We start from the raw sequence: 17,641 nt of genomic DNA on the forward strand, positions 1-17,641 counted from the left end.
CGTAACAGCGTACGCTCGGTCCCGTGACCGTCATCTTAATTGCGGCGGGGCGCGCGCTCGTGCGCGATACGCGCATCTGAAACACGTGACTTTGCGTAGCATGACTTTGAAGAATCGACGCCCATGACTCTAGGTTTTTTTCCTTTCGCAAATCACCGGTGGACGTTTCGCGATATTGAGGCGATATTTTCCTATTCTGTTACGGAGATTCCGGTGAATCTTAAACGGGGAGGACGATAATCTTCCGGGCGGCGTGGCTCGTAATCTTTTCATCCTTTTCCTCTCGCGACATACTTAACTGTTTTTCGCACGACAGGCAGAGGGAGAGGAAGCGAAAACAGTACATTCTAACTTATTGCGGAAGAGCAAATGAGTACGATTGCGAATATATGTTTCGTATGTTGAGATAACGGACGTCTCGAATGATCGACGAAATGTGAAATGTCAAAATAGGCTCTGGAGTAGCCCCGTCATTGAATTCCATGCCGCAAGCTACGTTATAGCTACGTTGTATGTACGTACATTGGCATCGGTTACGCCGACGATCACGCGAGGATGCAGTCTCGATTTTTTTGCCTAATACCCGTTTTCACCAACGTCGTTTAACTTGAACCTTAGTTCAATTCACTCTTTGTCTGTTTCTAAGGAAGACTGTTAGAAAGAAACAAAGAGTGAATTGAACTAAGGTTCAAGTTAAACGACGTTGGTGAAAAAGGGCATAAATCCTCATTAACGCAACGCAATCGTCGTCGCGATAGGAATGAGACACGAGACTTCAATTTTGATGGAATGCGTAGTCAACCGAGAGTTTCTCGAGGGAAACAAGGGGGGCCGCGCATACTTTTTCGGAAAATGACTTCCGTGCCCCCTCCCCCCGCCAGTCTTCGGACCGACGACAGACCACACCGCGGTGCGGCCACGTAGAACGTGGCTCATATCTCCGTCTCGTCTCTCCGGCTTCTGCGCCGCGCGTATATGTATGTACACATTGTACATTGTATACACATACACGCGGGTGGCGGGAAAGAAAAGGAGGGGAGCACAGCAGGGGGGGAGGGGGGACTACGTCGCTACGTTGCTCGTTTGCCTCGTTTACACGCGCACCGGTGGCGGTATGTAACGCGTTGTCGGCGTCGTTGGTGCGATTATCGTAGCGTAGCGCGCGTCGCGTTGAGTGTTGAGTCGTCATCGGCGAGCGGCGCCTAGTCGGCGATATCAGTCCGCGGCTTCCGACTCCGACGATCGGCTCCGTTTTTTTCCGCCCTTTCCCGCGCGCGCGCGCGAGTTTTCGTTTCTCCGCCGCGGATCGGATCTCGGATCCAATCCAAATCCGACCAAAGTCGTAAGTAAGTACGCCGAGTATACGCGTCGTCAGACACGGCCAGACGCGCCGCACGCCACGCATACGGCGTCATACGTGCGCGCCCGCCGCCCGCAGCGCACGCACATCGCGACCGTGACGGGAATTCGGGAGCGCGCACGCCGTTTTGGTTTCTCTCTCTCCCGGCGCGTCCGTAACGTAACCTCTCGTCTTTCGGTCTTCCTCGGCGACAGCGAGACACGACACGGGGCGCGACACTCCTCGCCCGCCGGGTAGACAGATAGGTCGGTTCGGTTTTGGTCAAGATGGCCGAGAAGAGCGGCTCGCCGGCCGCGGCTCAGGAACAGCAGCAGCAGCAGCAGCAACAACCGCAGCAGCAGTCGTCGCACTTCCTGTCGAGCTTCATCGCCGAGATCGTCAAGAGCCCGGTGAACCTCGCGCTTGTGGGCGTGATCGCCATCCTGGTCTACAAGATCGTCAAGAGCCGCACGCGGACCGAGGAGCCCGTGCAGGAGGTGAAGAAGCTGCCGAAGCTGCGCCGCGATTTCGCGGTCGAGGATCTGAAAAAGTACGACGGCAAGGGCCCGGACGGCCGGATACTGGTCGGCGTCAACGGCAGCGTCTACGACGTCACCAGAGGCGCCAAGTTCTACGGCCCTGGTGAGTCCGGAGCGCCGGGGGACCGCCCGTCCCTCCCCCCCCCCTCCTTCCTCCCCCGCGCGCGCGTCGTCATCGGCGATCAATTCTCCCTCGTCCGCGCCGATCTCTCCGTCGCGGGTATTAGCGATCGAACCATTTTCCCCGGCTCGTGATTTGGTCCTCCGTCTATTCCTCCGCCCCCCTCCTTCCTTCTCCCCGTCGAGATTTTTCATTCCGTCTCTCTCTCTCTCTCCTCCCGACGGCCGCGCGTTTCATTAGTCGCCTTTTTTTATTAGCTTGCGGCCCCGCGGCAAGGAGTGCCCGCGATGATATCATGCCACCGCGGCGCGTAAAAATAAAACCGCGAAAGTCCACGTCGATCTCGTCACGAGCAATTGTGCCCCGGCCGTCCAATTGCGCCGCGATATACCCGGCCCGACGATAGCGGTTTATCACGTTCCGCGACGTGCGTCGCGGGCGAAAAGGTCTGGCTAAATATGTAGAGAAACGGCCGGATATACGGGCCGCGGCGAGACTCGAGAATTCCAATCCGAATTGTCTTTGGAATTGATAAGCCCGACGGCCGAGTGCTGGAGGTAGCGATAAAGTTGCGAATAGATAAGTGACGATTATATATAGCGGCTCGAATTTTCTCTCTTGCTTTACAATCTTTGCATCGTCGATGATTTCGAGTAGGAATAAGGTACTTAAAGGGCCGGATCGGGAAGGATGTTGTGGACGAGATGCGCCCAAATGTGTGTCCTTCGAAAATCTCATTGTTGTTATACCTGTTGCACAGGTGGACCCTATGAAGCGTTCGGCGGCAAAGATGCCAGTAGGGCACTCGCGAGGTTCGCGGTGGACGCCGCGACGGACAAGTACGACGATCTCAGCGACCTGAACACTACGGAAATGAATTCCATCAAGGAGTGGGAGGAGCAATTCAAAGGTGAGCGCATTTCGAGCGAGCGACGATGGTGGCTGCCGACAGCGAGAAGGGAAAATTTATCAAAGCGAGCTGCTTCGCGACACGCCACGCTAATGTATCTACGTAATTTATATGAGAAATTGTTGCAGAGGTCGATCTTATCTCGAGTTTGATACTCATTAGCGGAACGTTTTCTCTCAGACCCGATCTTATATTGAGTTAATACTCATTTTGTAGTTTATTTGGAAGATGTTATCCGCGTAGGGCATTATAGTGAAAAGATCTAGTGACGTAAAGTCTTATTGATAAGGTACAGACGAGGTGGATTTTTTTTTTAATTCTACATAAACACAATGTTCTTTCTAATGATATTCTTCGCCTAACACTAAGCTAATACACAGAGGCTTTGAGTCTCATGAATAACGCAGGAGGACATGGTTCAAGGGTTTTTTTTATCACGCACATCCGTATTAGCCTATGAATATGATATGGAAACTTGAGATAAATATTGAGACGCGCGGCTGAATTATTTTAAAAAGCGACCGAAAAGATATAAATATACGCTTGTCTTTTTTTCCCCTTTTATTGCAGAGAGATACGATTACGTCGGAAAATTGTTGAAGCCTGGCGAAGCACCGACAAACTACTCCGACGAAGAAGAAGAGGGTAGCCAGCAGGAGACCGAGGCGAAATCGGAGAACGACACGGAGAAGAAAGCGGATCAAAGCGAGACCGCCGGAAAGTCAAAGAGCGATTGACCGCGTGATCGCATCCCGACGGCGGAACTGTTTCAGAAGCCCACTACGCACACGCTGTTGTTACAGAAATCCTTGAAATTGTCGCTCATGAATATATTTCTGGACGTTCGGCCGAATATTTTATTACTTCGTAACGATAATCGGATAAGGAGGCGAAAGGCCGGCTTTTAATCGCGTCGAGAAGAAACGTAAAATACATTTCCGAAAAAAAAAAAAAATAAATAAAAGCTGGTGGTTACGCGCGAAGACTTTGTTTGAGCGTCCGACTCGCGCCGATCGGCGCGCGTGCGGGCGCTTCGTGTCTTTTAATGTTTTTATATATGTACAAAAGATTTTCTACGGAAAACGCCAAGAGCCGAATCAGTGGCAGATAACAACCGTATATATTCCATTGTAGATTCTCGTTGAATTATTTGTATTTCCGACTGTACGACACGCGCGGTGACGGTACGCGCGCTCGTATCCGTTACCCTGCACGAGTACACGGCGAGTACGGCATGCATTTTGAAGTTTAGTTTTAAGTCCGCCCTATGGAATGTAAGTCCATTTCGCGTTCGTGCAATTTCGCGCGACTGAAAAGAATCGCGATACCGAATTTGCGGGAGAAGAGGGATCACGCGCGCGCAAAGATGTACACTTTGGAATAATACGCTTGCGAATAATCCGATTTGGTGCTCGTTAATTCTGACAAAGCGCTAAACACAGAGTTGTGTTTATGTTACATCTTTGATACACAATCGTATCGGACGTGGGATTATTATTAGATGAGAGAGAGAGAGAGAGACACCGATTCGAAGGTCGTTCGATCAGACAAATCGCATTTTTCGTGTAAAAGTTTTAATCGCTGAAATAGTATCGGAAACCGAGCGGAAACGCGTGCATCTCTAACGGTTTGTTCTACACGTACGAAAGTAATAAACATGTGAGACTTCTGTGGTGCATTTTAGCATTGTAAAATTTCTTTACACAAGGGCACAAAAAGGATGTTACATTCGCAAATATTCGCGTACTTCCACGTGGCGTTTTACCTCGACGCATCGATTTATTAATGCTGTTTGATGGCTTTATTCACCAATAAAAATGTGGTTTTGGTAAATGGTTATACCTGAGAATAAATTTATAAATAAAGATTAATATTAGAGTTATGTTACATATACATACATACATATATATATATATTTCTACGTACACGTGAATTGTTTGCATGCACTTCCTAAATAATTGAAAACTCCGTCGGCGTAAGATAAATCGTATTTTACGTCTTGTTGGCATTTAAAGGTGACGAGAAAAACCTATTTACTGTATACCACGCGGCGTGTCAGCTACTTGAAGAAAAATGGTGTATATAACTTTATCATGCTTAGATAGTACTGATTGTGGCAAATAAAGTTTTATTATTGTTTATATTAATCCAACGGCGAGTGTGCACGTTGAGTTTGATCGTCGTCATGTACACGAATAATATATGGATACTTTTATTCTCGAATTATTTTGGAAAGAACTTTTCCTCTCCATTCTCGCTCGAGCAACATCATTACTCTGATGCGCATCTGCATTACACGAATTTATTGCTTGACAGATATCAAGTATAGCTTATTTAGAAGCAGTAGAAATTAAAGTCGTGACAAGTTTACACATATTTCAATCATTCAAGTGAATGGGTTAACTGGTTAACTTCAAGATAGGCAATAGATTTGTTCCTACTAGATGGTAACACAGCAAATATTTGTTCGCTCGCTCTCGGACTGTGGCTCTGCTCGCTTGTATCACATATCACATAACCTCAAACACGAACTACGGAGTTAAGTTGCACGCTGAACGTGTAGATCTTCCTAGGAGAAACAAGCAAAGCGATACAGTTCAACCCCAAGGCTGTATAATATAAGTAATTAAAAGAAAATAAGCTAACGGCCCCCCGCGGAAGCGGAAAGAGTGAAATAGAATTGTACAAAAAAACCTGAAAAAATAATAGGCTACAGAGTACAGAGTGCGTCAACCGGAGGACAGCGAGTCCGCGGCAAGCTTACGCAAGGACAAAATGGCTAACACGGGTACTTCAACGGGTAAGTTTATCCATCTTATACCATTGTAAATCGTGTTACTTGTGTAACATCTTTGCCGAATGTCAATTTTATCTGGGGCGTTTAGGCGCGAAATGGACACCTAATCCAGAGGAATGTAGACTCATCCAGCAAAAGTTGGTGCTGATTTTGCACGCACATAAATGTCAACGACGTGAAAGCCAAGCAAACGGCGAGATGAGACAATGTACCTTGCCGGATTGCAAAACTATGAAAAATGTTCTAAATCACATGACGAATTGTCAAGCCGGAAAGAATTGCACCGTGCCTCACTGTAGCATGTCAAGGCAGATCATCGCTCATTGGAAGCATTGTAAAAATAGTGATAGTGATTGTACGGTTTGCTTGCCGCTAAAGCAAGCAACTAACAACAGGACAAATTCTGCGCAAGGTAATTGTGCAAGAATATATATCTTACGTCTTAATGTTTCGGCGATGTATATTTACGTTGTATGTATTATTTTTATTAGCACCCGCAATTCAACCAAATAATCAGCCAACTCCAAGCCCATCCGAAATGAGAACGGCTTATGAGGCTTTAGGGATTCAATATCCGATACTAACACCGGGGCTCTTGCCCGGTCAAGACCTTGATGGAAGCGTTAGAATGTCAGCTGTCAGCGTGGCAAGCGGTTTTCCAGGGACATCGAGCAACGTTGGATTAGCGCAATCTCAAACACAGAGTGAGTTGCACATCTTTAACTGCTTTGCGATTTCCTTTCAAATTTAAAACATTTTATAAAATTTATATACATATGTAAAAATATATCTTATTATATTATTTTCTTATTCTTTTAAATTGTGTGCTACAGAGTACAGAGTGCGTCAACCGGAGGACAGCGAGTCCGCGGCAAGCTTACGCAAGGACAAAATGGCTAACACGGGTACTTCAACGGGTAAGTTTATCCATCTTATACCATTGTAAATCGTGTTACTTGTGTAACATCTTTGCCGAATGTCAATTTTATCTGGGGCGTTTAGGCGCGAAATGGACACCTAATCCAGAGGAATGTAGACTCATCCAGAAAAAGTTGGTGCTGATTTTGCACGCACATAAATGTCAACGACGTGAAAGCCAAGCAAACGGCGAGATGAGACAATGTACCTTGCCGGATTGCAAAACTATGAAAAATGTTCTAAATCACATGACGAATTGTCAAGCCGGAAAGAATTGCACCGTGCCTCACTGTAGCATGTCAAGGCAGATCATCGCTCATTGGAAGCATTGTAAAAATAGTGATAGTGATTGTCCGGTTTGCTTGCCGATAAAGCAAGCAACTAACAACAGGACAAATTCTGCGCAAGGTAATTGTGCAAGAATATATATCTTACGTCTTAATGTTTCGGCGATGTATATTTACGTTGTATGTATTATTTTTATTAGCACCCGCAATTCAACCAAATAATCAGCCAACTCCAAGCCCATCCGAATCGAGAACGGCTTATGAGGCTTTAGGGATTCAATATCCGATACTAACACCGGGGCTCTTGCCCGGTCAAGACCTTGATGGAAGCGTTAGAATGTCAGCTGTCAGCGTGGCAAGCGGTTTTCCAGGGACATCGAGCAACGTTGGATTAGCGCAATCTCAAACACAGAGTGAGTTGCACATCTTTAACTGCTTTGCGATTTTTTTTCAAATTTAAAACATTTTATGAAATTTATATACATATGTAAAAATATATCTTATTATATTATTTTCTTATTCTTTTAAATTGTGTAAAATATGATTTGTTTAGATTTTTACGCCAAAAACAACTAAGCAATTAGCGTCATGTGTTTTAGTTGCACCAGGACAATCCGTAGTTTTTGCCGGACAACAAGTAGTCGCGCCGAACGTATCTTTTCCTTTGAATTCCGATCCTAGTATAGTAGGGGTAACTGGCAATCAGACGGTATCAACGACCGGACCTACAGCCACTGACGCAGCGGCCGCTGTCGGTAACAGGTTATTCCAAATGGATTAGAGGATCTATATAACTATCTATCTATATAACTTTATCATGCTTAGATAGTACTGATTGTGGCAAATAAAGTTTTATTATTGTTTATATTAATCCAACGGCGAGTGTGCACGTTCAGTTTGATCGTCGTCATGTACACGAATAATATATGGATACTTTTATTCTCGAATTATTTTGGAAAGAACTTTTCCTCTCCATTCTCGCTCGAGCAACATCATTACTCTGATGCGCATCTGCATTACACGAATTTATTGCTTGACAGATATCAAGTATAGCTTATTTAGAAGCAGTAGAAATTAAAGTCGTGACAAGTTTACACATATTTCAATCATTCAAGTGAATGGGTTAATTGGTTAACTTCAAGATAGGCAATAGATTTGTTCCTACTAGATGGTAACACAGCAAATGTTTGTTCGCTCGCTCTCGGACTGTGGCTCTGCTCGCTTGTATCACATATCACATAACCCCAAACACGAACTACGGAGTTAAGTTGCACGCTGAACGTGTAGATCTTCCTAGGAGAAACAAGCAAAGCGATACAGTTCAACCAAGGCTGTATAATATAAGTAATTAAAAGAAAATAAGCTAACGGCCCCCCGCGGAAGCGGAAAGAGTGAAATAGAATTGTACAAAAAAACCTGAAAAAATAATAGGCTACAGAGTACAGAGTGCGTCAACCGGAGGACAGCGAGTCCGCGGCAAGCTTACGCAAGGACAAAATGGCTAACACGGGTACTTCAACGGGTAAGTTTATCTTATACCATTGTAAATCGTGTTACTTGTGTAACATCTTTGCCGAATGTCAATTTTATCTGGGGCGTTTAGGCGCGAAATGGACACCTAATCCAGAGAAATGTAGACTCATCCAGCAAAAGTTGGTGCTGCTTTTGCACGCACATAAATGTCAACGACGTGAAAGCCAAGCAAACGGCGAGATGAGACAATGTACCTTGCCGGATTGCAAAACTATGAAAAATGTTATAAATCACATGACGAATTGTCAAGCCGGAAAGAATTGCACCGTGCCTCACTGTAGCATGTCAAGGCAGATCATCGCTCATTGGAAGCATTGTAAAAATAGTGATAGTGATTGTCCGGTTTGCTTGCCGATAAAGCAAGCAACTAAGAACAGGACAAATTCTGCGCAAGGTAATTGTGCAAGAATATATATCTTACGTCTTAATGTTTCGGCGATGTATATTTACGTTGTATGTATTATTTTTATTAGCACCCGCAATTCAACCAAATAATCAGCCAACTCCAAGCCCATCCGAAATGAGAACGGCTTATGAGGCTTTAGGGATTCAATATCCGATACTAACACCGGGGCTCTTGCCCGGTCAAGACCTTGATGGAAGCGTTAGAATGTCAGCTGTCAGCGTGGCAAGCGGTTTTCCAGGGACATCGAGCAACGTTGGATTAGCGCAATCTCAAACACAGAGTGAGTTGCACATCTTTAACTGCTTTGCGATTTTTTTTCAAATTTAAAACATTTTATGAAATTTATATACATATGTAAAAATATATCTTATTATATTATTTTCTTATTCTTTTAAATTGTAAAATATGATTTGTTTAGATTTTTACGCCAAAAACAACCAAGCAATTAGCGTCATGTGTTTTAGTTGCACCAGGACAATCCGTAGTTTTTGCCGGACAACAAGTAGTCGCGCCGAACGTATCTTTTCCTTTGAATTCCGATCCTAGTATAGTAGGGGTAGCTGGCAATCAGACGGTATCAACGACCGGACTTACAGCCACTGACGCAGCGGCCGCTGTCGGTATACAGGTTATTCCAAATGGATTAGAGGATCTACAGTTTCCAGGCGGTCTTCAACCCGGTCAAGTCACAGCGACTCCGGTGCAAGGAACAAAGGAGTGGCATCTGTCCGTCACTCCAGATCTCAGAAACCATCTCGTTCATAAATTGTTAGTGAGACTTTTATTATACATAATAGCGCGCACTCATTTGAAACTCGTGTCCCAGCATGTGTGTTTGCTTATTTTCTCAGGGTTCAAGCAATATTTCCGGCTCCCGATCTACAAGCTATCCTCGATAAAAGAATGCACAACTTGGTCGCGTACGCGAGGAAGGTGGAAGGTGACATGTACGAAATGGCTGACTCCCGGTCGGGATATTATCATCTGCTGGCCGAGAAAATCTACAAGATTCAAAAGGAACTTGGTACGTAATTTCAACAACATCGAAGGATTTATTAAAGTCACAGTCTTTTGTCATTATTATTATTATTTTTTTAATTTTTTTTTTAAGTGAAAGAATACAGTGAATCATTTCATCCTTATTTAACATTTGATAAACTAGAATGAAATTTATTGTGTTATGTCTGTATCGTCTATTCTCGTTGGAAAATGTCACAAAATATATACATGTCACATAGTCATACAAGGTTCAATTAACTTTTTGAGAAGTAACAGAGTCATATTCTTTTTTTTTTTTATATTCTTATATTCTTATATATATTCTTCTTTTTTTTTTAAGTTAACATGTCCCTAAATTCTAAGAGCGATTTATCGAATGATGTAGAGGAAAAACGAAACCGCAGACGTAACACAGCAACAGTAGCAGCAGCAACTCCTGGGTACGACTGGTCTAGAAGGCATCGCAGGGAATTTGGACTTTATTTGCCCGACTGACCAAAATGAAGTCATTCACTAAGTATGAGTAAACTCGGAACGATATCAGCGATGGTCAATTCAGCAATACAACAGGATGCAGTTCCCACAGCAGCAGAACAGCCAACACCAACAGCAAATCCAGTAACAACTACAAGGAATCTTTCCGATTCTAGTCCGAACGGGCAATCCACATCGATCCAACGTCAATATGGTGCCTAATCCTAGACTCAGCCCATTTGGACGACTTCAAATGTCCCAGGCTAATCTCACGACCACCACTGTGTTTAAGAACGCGACATCTGGTTAATTTTCAGCTTCCGATGGCATAGCTGCCGGTTTACTCAATAGTTCTACTCAGAATCATCATCGGTTCCCTGATCTTACGAAAGTTAGATTGACCGAGGCCGAGGCAGTGGGCCCAATTTATGTTGTCAAGCAACACAACACCTGCAACAAATGCAGCACAAGCAACAAATACCTTCGAACCGTGTCGATATGTAGCAACGGTAATGGAAACAACAATTCTCAACTGAACCATTGTCAGCTTCCACGCCTAATGGTATTGCGACATCGACACCACATACCGTATCACCGCCCACTGTTTAATGGCCTTATTCACCAATTAAAATATGAATCGTGATGTACAATGTATACCAATAATATATGGATGCTTTTATATTCTATTTATTTTGGAAATAATTATTTCTCTCCATTCTCGAGCAACATTATTACTCTGCAAATCTACACGAATTTATTGCTTGACAGATACATTGTTGCAGTTTGACAAGACAAGAGCGGCTAAGTTAATATATGTAACAAGTAGCTTATTTAGAAGCAGTTAGACAAGAACAGATATATAGATATATGACATAGAAAACAGGATTAGAAATGTTGACCGTACCGACGTCGAGGAAAAGTTCAGCCTTCACTTTAGGATCCCCTTAAGTGCAGAAAGTATAACAAATTGCAGTTGCAAAGAACAGGTCCGTGATTTTTTTTTAGAACAAAGTTCCGATGTAAACTATCTTTTGAAATGCACCAGTATACTCCATTCCCACTAGATGGTAGCACAGCAATGTTATTTATTCGCTCGTCACTGCTCGCCACTTGCTCGCTGTCTTATCGACGTGATGACAAAGATCTTCCGAGTCCAGAGATCCTGCAGTGGCATACGGGATGGAAAATAGAAATCCTTTCAACAAACTGCGAAGAAACATTCGACTTTGTTTCCCTAACGACGAAAAATGACGCTCCGTTTGCTATTTGCATTTGAATTATTCAACGCTGCCAGACCGCTCGCGCGCTTGCCAGACCCCCTACCTGATATCTTAATCGATTGAAGCATCACCATTACGCGAATCATATCTGCAACAAATGAAACATTGATCCTAGGTCTCGGCAAGTTTTGTTGGGGTATTTTGAAATGCGAGAAATCGCTCGACTCCTCCGGACGGAAGGGAGAAAGAAAGAGCGGCCGGGGGGGAGGGGGGCACGTTTGGTTCACGAGGACGAGATACCAGGTAGAACAGAAAGTCAAAATAACGTCCAAATGATGGTAAAATGATGATGAAATGACCAAAAATCGTCATTTTGCAGTCATTTTGAAATCATTTTGACTTTATTGTGAGTTGCTGTTCTACATCAGTTGGTCGGATTCTCGCCTCGTAATAATATTTTTGGAACGCGCGACCGAACTCAAGCGAGGCTTCGACCTTGCCTCCTGAATCAACGGCGTAAACGCGGCGATTGCCGCGTCGTCGTGTTAAGTACCACGGTTGACTGGACATCCGTACGAGAACCTTGCGGCAGCGCAATCAAGAGCCGAGGCGTTTCTAATTAAAGCGTCGCGCCGGCTGGAAGAGCCAGCGGTGACGCGAAAACGCCGCGTCGGAAAGCATCTTCGAGAGCTTCCCTCGCGAAAAGCTCGTTTCGGAAGCGTATGTCACGTGATCTCAATCGCGACTCATCCCGAGAATGGAAAACCCGTTTTGTACCCTCGTTTTGTATGCCCGCGGGAAGTAAACGCATTCGATCTTGTCATTTTTTTTACTCCCGATCGAAAATCGGTCATCAATCGAAGTTTGGCAAGAGATAGAAAGTGCAATATACGCTGTTAAATATTTCTCGAAAAGTATTCGAGACATCAAAAGACGTTTTATACAAAAGTTTCACGATAAGAGACTATCTATTTAACCGCATTATAAATATAAAAAATAAAAAAAAAATAAATCGTTTTTTCAGAATTTTCGACGTTTGCGACGTTCTTTTTGTGAGATCGAGAATCAGTCATTGCCTTAATTTTCGGTAACCACGATATAATTATAATATCAACTTTTGCTCTAATGTATAGATTACTATATCGATTACCGCTTCGCGCGTTTACGGTTGACTTGTTCGAGAGCTGCGTACCTCCACGACGGGCATAATTGAGATTACGCAGTGGACGAATTCGTTCGGGCACCAAATTCGCACCGAAACACATTTTTAGACTCGTGGAATACCGTCGAGGGCGATCAGGATCGTCGATAGACGGACGAACTTATTTTCACGGAGCGTTGCAATTAGCGGCGAAGAATCCGCTTTCTTTTCAGAATTTGCTTTGTATGTGGAACGCATCCGATATATCGGACGACACCCGAGACACCTTCTCCGGTTGGTCCCGGAACGAAAGAGATCTTTCGTTTCCGGAAGTCAACGAAAGAAGAAGATGAGCGTCGCTCGATCATCCCCGATCGGGTCGACTGGTCGACGTGCGGGGCTTGAATTCGCGAGGAGTCTCGTCGACCGAACGGAAAAAATGGAGATTCGTTCGAGAAAATCGGGAAGTCAACGCGACGCTCGCCGTCTGTTTGTCTCGCGTTTTGATGACGAATCGGGAAGGAACGTATCGGTTGGCTAGATTACAAAAACTTTGGTCTCCTTATCGCGCGAGAGCGATAAGCCTGCATCAAAGTACAACCGTTTCTTCTCGCGTGGCGTTATAGTTTCGCTCCCCCGCATAGCTAAAATTTCAGGATGAAGCTAAAATATGAAACGGAATTTTACTTATTAAACTCTCGTAAAATTCGCACTTATTAAATTTGATCTATTGAAAAACGTGATCAATTGTGTAAAATCGTGCAATCACACGATCACCTGTTCGTGCACCTTTAACTTTCATAGGCTGTTGAATCCAAATTTTGGAAATAAATTATATTATGTTATAGAAATAGAATCAAGAAATATTGACGCTAAAAAATAATTTCCTTTTTAATTCGAAGTCCATTCACCCTTAATCTTCATCATAGGTAAGTTATTGAAAAACTGATTTTGCGCTATAAAGCCAAATTGATCCACGTGTAATACAGTGTCTATTGCAAGCGTATACCCTTTTAAAAGATCCAAACTTTTGAAATAAATTATATTCCGTTACAGAAATGGTGTGTCAAGAGGTATTGATGATAAAAAATAATTTAATTTTCAATTAGAAATTTAGAAGTTAATAAATTTTGTGATAGGTCCAAAATGATCCGTGCAACACAGCCTCTAGGAAGATTAAGAAGATAAAGTTTCGCGTTTCTTTATTTATTACTTATTTATTTAGCCAAAAGCGTTACTTTCTGCGAGCTGAACGGAGGAGAGGGGTGGAGCGCGGCTGAATAGGCAATCAGGTACCTATAGCATCCCCATTAACAGGAAATTATTCTGATGCAAACCGAACGGATAGAGCTCTCGCGCGATAATTATACGCGCTCTGCTCAGCAAAACAATTTTACTCGACGAGTTATTCTAAGAGAGAACGAATTTACTTGTCGCGCGAGCGAAGAAATTTTCGGATCGCGGAAAATCAACCCGCGAATGAATTTGCGGCACGTCGATTTTTCTGTGCCTCGTACGATGACTTTCTTCCAGGAAGCCGCCGAGTTATATCGACTTCGACCTTCGACGTCATTTATAGATTTAGCGATCGAGAAATGTTCAACGTTTATAATTTGTCTCGTAGGGTTCGAATCTGAATGTGAATCTTACAACTTCTCGGAGTCTCGCTGTCTTGCCGCGAAATAAATAAACGTAGCGAACAACGAAATAAGAGAAGATAAAAGGAAGAAGCTGACAGTAGTTTCTTTTACAGTATCTTAATTAGCTTCGATGACGGAGCCGCACAAATGGATTGGCTCAATTTTTTTCGAGTGTATCAAAGTTTGCTCATCTATTATTTATTCGATTATTATATCTATATATTTTGCTGTCTGTTTTAATCTAGCGACTCGCGTATATTTCTCCGTCGACAACGGAGACGAAATTTTTCATGATCCTTGGCGAGAATCTTTTTTTTTTTAAAGCGACATAGCCGACATAGTCTAATTACAGTTACCGGTTGTAGTTTACTGATCGCGTGTCGTTCGAGAACACAAGTAGAATCAATCAATTCTCACCTGAGATTATCTCAGACGATTCACGATTTGTACAAGAATTCAGGATAGAACTACAATTTTATACGCCATGTATTTAGATATATCAAAAAATAATAAAAATTCGTTACGTTTTCTTTTTATAAACCATCCAAAGTGAGCTTTACGAGAAAGAAAAAAGACACATAGCAATACCGAGTTTTTATGTAACTGACGTAGATATGACTTAATGCAGACGCGTGAGTTTCATGATTTTCGCGCAACGCCTGGCAACATATACGAAGACCTCGGCTTTCCTTCGATTTTCCTCTGCAATCCTTACAATTCCTATACCATAAAGAGCCTAATAATCTTCCTCCTAAGTTTTCGTCAGCGTTTGGCATATTCCGAAAGGAAGAAGGAAGAAGGAAGAAAATGATAAGCAAAAGGTGGACAATAAATCCTTCGCGACGCACCTCGCCACGCGCGTTCGCGATACGCGATCGGCGCGTATAGCATCGCGACGCGAAGCGCAAAGAGCGAGAGATGGGTCGATGCACCGCGTAGCGGTCGCGTGTGTGCACGCGAGACCAGACCAGACATAAATCGTGAGGCCGCGATGCGACCGGAGCGCGCGGCGTGAGCGAAGCGCGGCCGCGGCCGCGCGCTCGCGCGGCGACGATCGATTACGCTTTTCCGGAATTCCGTGCGGCGTGAAGAGGCGATGAGAGAGCGCGAGAGAACGCTTCGCTTCGGCCGCCGCGGCGGCGGCGGCCGCCCACCTCCGCCCGAAGTGTTTCGTGCAAAGACGGAGAGTTACGTAACCGCCATCGAATAATGGTTCGCGCGATCACCTCCTCGCGCCCCCTCCCCTTTGTCGCGACGTTTTGTACGTACACGCGTATCCGCGGGTCTTCATCCCTCGCGTTATCGAATATATCATCGCGCGCGCGGACGGACATATCGATCTATCCCGTCGGGATATCGTCCTCTCGATCGTCACGCGACGGAGATGACTCGAGCGATGCGGTACGTGCACTACGTGCCTGGCGAGCGTCTTATTCTCTCGGAAACGGGATCACCGTCGCCGAGGACTGTATATACGCGCGGATTTTCTTTTTTCTAATATCCCTTCCCCCCTTTCTCCCGCACCTCCTCGTCGCTTCGGTCGAGAGAAAGAGAAAGAGAAATGGAAGGAGAGCGCGGAGGAGCGCGTGGCCGCGCTCGTCGTCTCGGTAACCGCGAGCGACGGGAAACGGGCCACGGGCCGCGTACTTATATACGTGCCGTGTGCGGGCGATATTGGTATTTGGTATACAAAGAGCCGCTGTCACCGAGGCGGGTGGCTAAGCGGCTGCTGCCACGCCGTCATCCGATTCCCGTCCCATTTCGAAAGGCCCCTCCACCCCCCGCGCCCGTCGGAGCGCGCGCGTTTACCCGTTTCTTTTCCGCTCTCCTCGTCGCGGCCACCGCCGCCGCGCCGCCGCCGCGACGGAGACGACCGACGTCGCGCGCGAGAGGGAGACGCCGACAGGTTCACGCGCGATGCGTGCGTCGGGTCGCGTGCCGTTCGCACCTCCGTCTCCGTCTCCGTCCCGCGCGCGCGGCCAGCCGCGTACTCTCCAAACGGGACGAACGTTCCGCGCAACGTGCCCTCTCCCCCTGTACGCGCGACGGTGCGCGGCAGTCGCGGCCGGCCGTTCCTCTCCGGCTCGATCGCGAAAGAGAGGGAGAGGCGTAGAGAAATAGATAGATCACCTCTGGCCATCTTGCGACCGTCGATGTTTATTCTCCCGAATTTTTTCCAAAATCTCGAGACAGAGAAACACGAGGGTTTTATCGGAAGAGAGAAAGAAAGAGGGGACGCGCGCGCGAGAAACGTCCCCTTGGGGACGGGCGCGACGTGTATCACGACGGCGAAAAAGTGATCGCAGATAAGAAAGAAAGAAAGAAATGACATGGCGCGTGCCGCGTTACTTTATTTCGCGACGACGCGACGTCGATCCGGGGACACCCGCGCGATTCGCGGAAATAGACAACGCGCGGATAATCGCGGATGAATCACTGCTCGTCACTGCGATTGACGGACGAGCGGCTGGCGCGCGCTTGGGAAAACGCGACGTCGAAGAGTTCCCCCAATCGTTCTCCAATCTTTTTTTTTCTACATTTTGATATACATAATTTAAGACTTGATTTTTTAACATCTTAATTCAATCAAGCTTCAACCATTTCGCATATATGTTTTACGTCGGAGTTTTAATTTCTGATTTCCACGTTTTCGCAAATCCTCGATGCAACTGTATAACGCAAGATTCTTTATCGTCGAAAAATTTAATCCTCCAATCTTTTTTTTTCCACACTTCAATACATATATAAGTTAAGGCTTATTTTTTAACATTTTTAATTCAATCAAGCTTCAACCATTTCGCATATATATTTTGCGCCGGAGTTTTAATTTCTGCGCCGTCGATTTTTAGCGAAACGAGATTTCCACGTTTTCGCAAATCCTCGATGCAATTGTATAACGCGAGATTCTTCATTGTCGAAAAATTTAATCGCCAGACTTAAATTCTAATACATAGACCGTTTTCCAGCAAGGAACACCGTTTCAGACTGCGTTACGCAAAGGCATTTTATTGGCTACATTTATCTAAAACTTCTAATCTAAGATAACATATATAGCCAATAAATTAGCTTTGCGTAACACAGTGTTTCTTGCTGGAAAACAGTCATATACAAGTCTGTGTTAATTACGTTAGAAATGAGAATTACTGATCGTCGATCATTTCTTTTTACAAAACCACGTGCGACGAATCTCTGGGCAACTCCGGCGATGGATAACGCGGTTTACTTCGGTAACTCCGATCTGCATCGACAGAGATTATCTTAAGCGTGCGGCCAATTTATTGACGTTATTAAAGTGTCACGCCAATTATATCTCGTTA

At 44.9% G+C, this 17,641-nt stretch overlaps 2 protein-coding genes and 1 long non-coding RNA gene across 6 annotated transcripts; 2 read left to right on the forward strand and 1 right to left on the reverse strand.

The window, feature by feature from the left end:
- Positions 1-1,092: 1,092 nt before the first annotated feature.
- Msbp (membrane steroid binding protein) lies at positions 1,093-5,132 on the forward strand. Its single transcript, XM_077408973.1, has 3 exons — positions 1,093-1,981; positions 2,760-2,909; positions 3,480-5,132. Exons 1-3 carry the CDS (start codon positions 1,627-1,629, stop codon positions 3,644-3,646), a joined length of 672 nt encoding a protein of 223 aa, XP_077265099.1. The 5' UTR covers positions 1,093-1,626; the 3' UTR covers positions 3,647-5,132.
- A 143-nt stretch (positions 5,133-5,275) lies between these two features.
- LOC143899017 (uncharacterized) lies at positions 5,276-11,009 on the forward strand. 4 transcript variants are annotated; one of them, XM_077408947.1, is made up of 12 exons: positions 5,276-5,709; positions 5,795-6,118; positions 6,198-6,410; positions 6,540-6,623; positions 6,709-7,032; positions 7,112-7,324; positions 8,350-8,433; positions 8,515-8,838; positions 8,918-9,130; positions 9,300-9,618; positions 9,702-9,874; positions 10,190-11,009. In XM_077408947.1, the coding sequence occupies exons 1-12, from the start codon at positions 5,685-5,687 to the stop codon at positions 10,342-10,344; spliced, it is 2,451 nt and encodes an 816-aa protein (XP_077265073.1). In that variant the 5' UTR covers positions 5,276-5,684; the 3' UTR covers positions 10,345-11,009. The 4 variants fall into 4 exon arrangements, with proteins under 4 accessions (XP_077265073.1, XP_077265075.1, XP_077265074.1 ...); XM_077408949.1 differs by having other exon boundaries at positions 10,235-11,009; XM_077408948.1 differs by having other exon boundaries at positions 9,315-9,618.
- On the reverse strand, positions 5,464-7,156 carry LOC143899036 (uncharacterized). Its single transcript, XR_013257358.1, has 3 exons — positions 7,060-7,156; positions 6,146-6,444; positions 5,464-5,478 (listed from the first exon to the last, which is right to left on the reverse strand). It is a non-coding gene; the product is annotated as an uncharacterized LOC143899036 (long non-coding RNA).
- Positions 11,010-17,641: the final 6,632 nt, after the last annotated feature.

This window comes from Temnothorax americanus, unplaced genomic scaffold, assembly GCF_048541705.1.
Source record: "Temnothorax americanus isolate GAGA-0224 unplaced genomic scaffold, ASM4854170v1 Scaffold25, whole genome shotgun sequence".
Classification (NCBI taxonomy): Eukaryota; Metazoa; Arthropoda; class Insecta; order Hymenoptera; family Formicidae; genus Temnothorax; species Temnothorax americanus.